Source organism: Camelina sativa, chromosome 11 (assembly GCF_030686135.1).
Source record: "Camelina sativa cultivar CO46 ecotype springtype chromosome 11, ASM3068613v1".
Lineage (NCBI taxonomy): Eukaryota > Viridiplantae > Streptophyta > Magnoliopsida > Brassicales > Brassicaceae > Camelina > Camelina sativa.
Window position 1 is genome coordinate 26,472,639 of NC_141890.1, and position 7,656 is coordinate 26,480,294.

Below are 7,656 nucleotides of genomic sequence, written 5' to 3' on the forward strand. Positions count from 1 at the left end.
GTCTCTAAAAATATTCCATCAGAAATTATCCATAAAAATTTCTTCCCATAGTGATGAAATCGAAGAAGAACAAATATCAAGGATTGAGAAAGGCTAAGGCAAAGATTGCCATGCAGGAATCGAGACAGTCATATGTACTTCTCCCAGCATTGTCTGCCTTACCCAAAAGGTTAAAAAAAACCTAAACTTATTTGTTTTATCGCATTGTTATAATGATAATAAGTTTTTTTCCCCAAATTGGTTTATGTTTTTTTCTTTTGAATTTGATTACAGTTGATAGCGGAGATGATTGTGGAGTGGTGGTAGTGAATGTGTTGTATGGTGGAACAGTAACGTTTCCAGGAATCTGTGTAACTTGGGGTCTCATTGTTATGGTCATGATTTACTCTACCGGTCACATCTCCGGTGCACATTTTAATCCTGCCGTTACCGTCACTTTCGCCATTTTCCGGCGGTTCCCTTGGTATCAGGTCATTACACTCTCTAATTCTCTATCTCGACTTTGAATAAAATCTACGATTTTATTCAGAAACAAGAATTACTTCGTGGTGTTTATCCGAATTTGAAGAAAATGAGTTATCAAAAATAAAAAAGTGAATTGACATAAAAGAAAACGAAAAAAACATTTGCATTCTTTTATATAATATAAACGCAAACTTGTAGCTATTCCAAAAACAAAGAGCAAAATGGTAGCAGATCTGCATGTAGAGATCGGATCATCGACATATGCTAAAGACATTGCATGTCTTGATCGTAGCAATTTCGTAGTTACTTTTTGCAATATTTTCGAACAATGTGTGATGTAGTTTTTTAATTAATATGAGTTTATAACGTGCCAAAAAAAAAAAAACAATGAATCTAATTGTATAATGTTTTGAGCAGGTACCATTGTATATAGGTGCACAATTTGCGGGATCGTTACTAGCGAGTTTGACACTAAGACTAATGTTCAAAGTCACACCCGAAGCTTTCTTTGGAACCACTCCGGCTGATTCACCTGCACGAGCACTCGTCGCAGAAATTATTATCTTATTCCTCCTCATGTTTGTTATCTCCGGCGTAGCCACTGATAATCGCGCCGTAAGTAAATTATTCATATTGGTACATCATTATAACCAAAAATAGACACAATATTTATTTATGACATGATTTTTTAAGAAAAAATTCAACGGTTGGAAATTGGAATCGCTTGCTACTCAGTATTGATATTCTCTAATAACCTCTGATCAGTATATTATTTTGGGGCAAGGTAATTACATTAGGTTATAATTTTAGTCATATTTTGTTTTGAAATATTTTTAAGATCGTGGTATATATAATACTTATGGCGAAAAAAGGAAATACTAATAAGGCAAGAAATATTTTATTTTGTACAAAACTACTAGAACGATGAACTTCCTTCTAAAGAAAAAAGAATTTATCTTGCGGAGTCGAAAAAAAAGTATAAACACATAAATCAAAATTTCACAAAACTTATGACTTGTAAAAAAATTTAGGTAATTTTATCATTTAGCGAATTAATGAGACCTTATTCATAATGGATAGTCTGAGTACTTCTTTTGAGAACACTTTGTTTCATTTGAACTCGCTGGTGCATATTCTAAATTTCTTATTTTGTTGGATTGTTTATAATATGCTTTTAACAGGTCGGAGAATTAGCTGGAATTGCAGTTGGGATGACTATAATGTTGAACGTCTTTGTGGCCGGGTAAAAAATACTCATTTTCTATATTTAGACAACCAACGTAATTCATAAAATTCGTGGTTTCCAAATTTTCATTTTATACATAATATTACTAAAAATAAAACTTCAAATAGTATAACATGAATGATTTTATATGCTTTCGGTTTTGGTTTTTATTTCTGATTAAAATTTTGGTTTATTTTATATCATATGTTAAAAAATGACAGACCAGTGTCGGGAGCATCAATGAATCCAGCGCGAAGTCTAGGACCAGCATTAGTGATGGGAGTATATAAACACATATGGGTTTACATTGTTGGTCCTGTCCTCGGAGTCATGTCCGGAGGTTTTGTTTATAACCTTATCAGATTTACCGATAAGCCACTCCGAGAACTCACTAAGAGCGGTTCTTTCCTCCGTAGCATTTCCCCAAGCCACAAAGCTTCTAGTTCTAAGAGCTAATCTTTATTCTCTCAGTGTTATCTTATTGGGTTACTCTTTTTCTCTTGAATATTTGTATTCTTCTGTTAACTTAAATTTAGTTTAATCTAACACAAACTCAGTTATTCAAACAAAACACGTAAATGAAAAATAAGCCTAAAAACAAATATAACTTATTTAATTAAATAATAGTAATTTGTTTTTAAATAATAGTAAATTATTAACTAGTAAAACCGAAAATGGAATTTTTTCGGATTGAATCGGTTGGGTTTGGTTGTTTCAGTTTAAAACCAAACAACTAAGATAATAAGATTGGTTCGGTTCGGCCAAAATTAGGCTATCCAACGCATTAATAAATTTTCTTTAACAGGTGAACGTAGTAAATTTTCTTTTTTGGGCAGATAGGTCAACATAGTAATTGAGGGAAAATAATAACGCGCATACAAACAAACATCGAAGTCCCTATTTGACTCCTTAACTGTTACAAATCGTTGCCACTCTTTTTGACCCATTATAACATAACATTCAAAGCCTGATCCTATTTTTTCATATATTACATCTAATTACAGCTCTAGTACTGTTCCAACTCGCATCCAATCATTAATTTCAACTAATTTCTGTTTCACATGTATAAAAACTCTTTAATCTCCAAGTTCTCTAACAACAAAAACAAATATTTTCAATTTTTCCCCTGAAAGAAAAATCTCCACCTTTATCTCTTATCAAAATATAAATTTATCCAGAAAAAAATGACTTCACATTGTCAAGAAATCGAAGAAGAACAAATGTCAAGGATTGAGAAAGGCGACGGCAAAGGTTGCCATGGAGGTATCGAGACGGTTATATGTACTTCTCCCGGCATTGTTTGCCTTGCCCAAAAGGTAACAGAACTATATAACTATATGTTCTATTATTTGTTTTAATGCATATCTAAACAATGATAATAAATTTGTTTATGCTTTTTTTTTCTTATTATTAAAAAATTGATTACAGTTGATAGCAGAGATAATTGGGACGTATTTCATAATATTCTCTGGATGTGGAGTGGTGGTAGTGAATGTTTTGTACAATGGGATAGTAACGTTTCCGGGGTATCTGTGTGACATGGGGTCTCATTGTTATGGTCATGATTTACTCTACCGGTCACATTTCCGGTGCACATTTTAACCCGGCCGTCACTGTCACTTTTGCCGTTTTCCGGCGGTTTCCTTGGTATCAGGTCAATACTCTTCTCTATCCCCTTTTTTCAGTATGATCTAAAATCTAAATTGTTTCAAACGTAACGTTCAGTTCCACGTTAAACTCTAAATGTATATATGATTTGATATTTGATAATTGAATAACGTATATATGATTGTATAATGTTTTGGGCAGGTACCATTGTATATAGGTGCACAACTTACGGGATCGATACTAGCGAGTTTGACACTGAAACTAATGTTCACATTGACACCCAAAGCTTTCTTCGGAACAACTCCGAGTGATTCATCGGGACAAGCCCTTGTTGCAGAGATCATTATCTCATTCCTCCTCATGTTTGTCATTTCCGGAGTTGCCACCGATAGTCGTGCGGTTAGTGTTTTCTATAACATCCTTTTTTTTTGTTTCAACTAGTGCATATATTTTAGAATATTCATAAGTGGAAGTGTATGCGTTATTGAACTGTTCTTAAATTTTTTTGACAGACCGGAGAACTAGCTGGGATTGCCGTGGGGATGACTATAATTTTGAACGTCTTTGTTGCCGGGTAAATACCAAATTACTATTTAACAGATTCTTCATTTAACAATTATTTCATATACTATAGGAAATATTAATTAATTTGGGTTTTGTTTATTATTATTATTAGACCTATATCGGGAGCATCTATGAATCCAGCAAGAAGTCTAGGACCAGCAATTGTGCTGGGAAGGTATAAAGGAATTTGGGTTTACATTGTTGGTCCCTTCGTCGGAATTTTAGCTGGAGGTTTTGTTTATAACTTTATGAGATTCACGAATAAGCCACTCCGGGAACTCACTAAGAGTGCTTCTTTTCTTCGTAGTGTCGCTCCAAAAGACAATGATTCTAACTCTACTAAGAGCTAATTTTTGGTCTCTTTATCTTATTGTTACTTTTCTCTCCTCTTGATAATTTTGTATGGATTCTTAAATTCTTTAATTAAGTTGATTTTTAGTTGAGTCAAATCTTTGCACCAAAAAAAAAAAAGTTGAGTCAAATCTTAAAAAAAATCACGTCGTACTGTCACAACAAACATGTCAAGAGTTAAAAAAAAAGAATACGTTTGGGGATGGTGTTTTACGACGGCTTTGTGATGCTCAAGTCGAAAACATAAAATAATGGAAAAAGGGACCACGAATTAAGACGAATAGAGAAATAAAGGAAGGTCTCGAAAAGCGGGTGAAGATAATGGTTAAGTTCACACCAGACATAAAAGGATGGTTCGGGGCAGAGCCGTCAGAGAATTATAGCCCAAAATGGCCTAAATTTGTTGTTTTAATGAAAACACAAATAAGTCAGTGTTTTGAGGCTCAAACTCACTCTCTTCCACTGCTTATACCACTAGGCCAAACGAACTTTCTATAAAATAGGACCGAATATAAACCTATATAATTTGCGGTCGCAAGCTGATGTTTCATCAACTTGTGTCTTGGGCCGGCTTTGGATAGGGGCGTATTTGATAATATGGGAGATACTTTGAGGTTAAATGAATGAAAAGGAACATGTTTAGGTAACATGCATGGATGACCTAGAAACGGTTTTTGGGTGTGACAACTGACAAGAATATGATTGTAAGTATGAACGAAAAATAGATGAGCAATCTCTAATTAAAGAGTAGAGGAAGAGTGTTTGCTCTCTCTAGGGTGAGTGGCTAATGCTAGAAGTAAAAATAAGTAACAGTTCTGATCCCTCCCTCGTTGAAAGAATGTAATATCCCTACTATATCGGATAAAAAGTGGGGGTTTGGAACGGATCCGGGTCTATGTATAGGTTTGAACCGATACAATGCGCTCGAGTGTTTTTCACTTACCACTTTTGTTTTCTTGTGTCTGTAAACAAACGTAATCATATACATAAAAGTAAGGTTTTGGTCTCTCCTTAGTGGTTGATTTTTATTTAATGCTTTCTATTTTTTTTATTAACTTTTTAATTTTTGATTATTTTAAACAATATTTAAGACCAATTAATACAATACATTTACCTCACACATTAAAATAAAATTATAACTGAAAATAAAATCTCCTCCTCTCCCACCAATATCAAATGTTGTTATATCTCATATGTGTTGTAAGAGTTTGATTATATATTTTAATTTAGAAAGTATTATATATATTTAACATGGTTTACAATTTTTATTTTATTTATATAAAAAATAAAATGTTTCTTTTATATTTCTTGCTTTTCTAATCTATTCGTATTTATTTTTTAAATTTCCATAGTTAAATTTAAATGCACATATGTTGGTTTTAACAAATACAAGTCAAGTTTATTTGAGAATTAGATATTCCTATTCATTTTATTAGCCCATTTGACATTTAATTTTAAAAATTTAATATTTATTTTTAATTAAACAACACATTTTATTATATACATTAATGCATACTTTAAATTCATTTTTTACTACTAAATTATAACTGAAATTACATAAATTGTGAATTGACTTTTTCTCCTCCATTCATTTTCATTTAAACACTCTATTAATTATAATTGTAACTTCTCTAATTTAATTATTTTAGAAATGTAACTTCCATCACTTTTTATCCTATAAATAACTATTCTCACATCCTCCTCCACCATATCCCAAATCCTAAATATTTTCTTTGTTTTTTAGAATGTTCTTGCATACCCAAATAAGAGTTTGATTATATTTTTTGTTTACTATATATTTTACATTGTTTTGAATTTTATTGTTTCTTTGTTTTATATACTTCTCATTTTCTTCTTTGTTTTCTTATATTATTTTGATTTAGAATACATATGTATTCTTATATGTATAATAAATTTTTGATGACCATAATAATATTTTGGTTATAACCATCTCATAATAAGGGAATCAAGCTAAAGAAAACATCTTAAGTCTTTACTTTAGATGTTTGATTAGTTCTTACACATTCATGTATATTTATTTTATTCTTAAAATTTGAAATGTTCTCATGAAGGAAATTTTTGTAATATAATTCTCAAATCAATTTTCTTTTACCTCTCTCTTACCTCCAACAAAATTGTAATATATATATATATATATATATATATATTAGAATACTCATCATTATATTTCGTATGTGATTCAACATATAATTATATAAAATTCATAATTTTGAAATTTAATTCAAATATGCACTTTGAAGGTTTTGCTATATAAAAAAGCAATTTGATATTTATTTTCTTTCTAGCTTTTACTACAAGGATGAAAAATTGAAACTAAGCCTAGCAATATAACTTAAATTAAGGGGAATACAAAAAAATTGTAATATAATTATCAAATCAAGTTTTCTTAACTCTCACTTACATCCAACAAAATTGTAATACATTTATTTTAGAATAATAATCATTATATTCAGTTTGTGATTCTACATATAATGATATAAAAATCACTATGTTTTTATTTAATTCAAATATAAATATTTTTCTATATAAAAAACAAATTGATTTTTTATTTTCTATCTAGCTTTTAATTACAACAATTAAAAATTATAACTAAACCTAGCAATATATCTTAATTTAAGATTCTTAAGGGGAATATAAAAAAGATTTTTTTTTATCTTATTTTAAAACTTTGAATGCACTTCATATGATTTTATAGGAAAATATGTATTTTTTACTTTCAAAATAGTTTAGCTTTTAATTATTAAATACTTTAGGTTATGTGTTAGTTTATATGAAAATCTTAAATTATATATTTAAGTCACATAGTAAAATTTCGTTTTTATTATTAATAATATTTTATTACCTCAAATGCTTAAAAATACTAATGAAAATTATTATCAAAGTTGAACAATAAAAAATAAATAACTTTAAGAGATATGTATAATGTATGTATGATTATATTTAAATAAGTTATATATTTTGATATTGTATGATTTGAATAAATAAAAGTGTCAAAAAATGTTAATAACATTTAAATTAATTTGTTAAGTTTTTTATATGATTATTAAATAAATTTAAATTAATTAATACATTCTATTATACAATAATCCGCGCATTTGCGCGGGATATTATCTAGTTTTCATACTATTTGTAGCCTAAGATGTGTCGGACTAGACGTCTGAGTTGTTTCCTCAATATAAGCTCTTGTAGTTGTAGCTTTAATCCCTAAGTAAATCAGAGATATGAGTCGTTTCACCTATTATATTTGTAGAGTTAATAATTTTCACTATTTTGACTCGGAAAGATGTTGAATAAGTTTGAACTTTTGAATATGCCGCGTAAAATCTAAAATTAAAAAAATTACAAAGAGTTATCAAAAACATTCATATAAAACATTTTCTAGATTGTTATTATTATATAACTTTTATAAAAAGACAGACCAA

At 29.7% G+C, this 7,656-nt stretch overlaps 2 protein-coding genes across 2 annotated transcripts; both read left to right on the forward strand.

Moving 5' to 3' along the window:
• LOC104724143 (putative aquaporin NIP4-1) lies at positions 1-2,261 on the forward strand. Its single transcript, XM_010442588.2, has 5 exons — positions 1-169; positions 274-470; positions 883-1,080; positions 1,647-1,708; positions 1,912-2,261. The coding sequence occupies exons 1-5, from the start codon at positions 133-135 to the stop codon at positions 2,144-2,146; spliced, it is 729 nt and encodes a 242-aa protein (XP_010440890.1). The 5' UTR covers positions 1-132; the 3' UTR covers positions 2,147-2,261.
• An 873-nt stretch (positions 2,262-3,134) lies between these two features.
• LOC104728267 (putative aquaporin NIP4-2) lies at positions 3,135-4,212 on the forward strand. The gene is made up of 4 exons (XM_087472626.1): positions 3,135-3,344; positions 3,500-3,697; positions 3,811-3,872; positions 3,975-4,212. The coding sequence occupies exons 1-4, from the start codon at positions 3,246-3,248 to the stop codon at positions 4,210-4,212; spliced, it is 597 nt and encodes a 198-aa protein (XP_087328752.1). The 5' UTR covers positions 3,135-3,245.
• Positions 4,213-7,656: the final 3,444 nt, after the last annotated feature.

What these genes read in the sequence shown, in the direction of transcription:
- LOC104728267 (XM_087472626.1), top strand. Translation starts at nt 3,246, where the DNA reads ATGGTCATGATTTACTCTACCGGTCACATTTCCGGTGCACATTTTAAC. An exon ending in GGCGGTTTCCTTGGTATCAG is followed by an intron (nt 3,345 to 3,499) that starts GTCAATACTCTT and finishes TGTTTTGGGCAG; the next exon opens with GTACCATTGTATATAGGTGC. An exon ending in TTGCCACCGATAGTCGTGCG is followed by an intron (nt 3,698 to 3,810) that starts GTTAGTGTTTTC and finishes TTTTTTTGACAG; the next exon opens with ACCGGAGAACTAGCTGGGAT.
- LOC104724143 (XM_010442588.2), top strand. Translation starts at nt 133, where the DNA reads ATGTACTTCTCCCAGCATTGTCTGCCTTACCCAAAAG. An exon ending in TAGCCACTGATAATCGCGCC is followed by an intron (nt 1,081 to 1,646) that starts GTAAGTAAATTA and finishes TGCTTTTAACAG; the next exon opens with GTCGGAGAATTAGCTGGAAT. An exon ending in TTGAACGTCTTTGTGGCCGG is followed by an intron (nt 1,709 to 1,911) that starts GTAAAAAATACT and finishes AAAAAATGACAG; the next exon opens with ACCAGTGTCGGGAGCATCAA.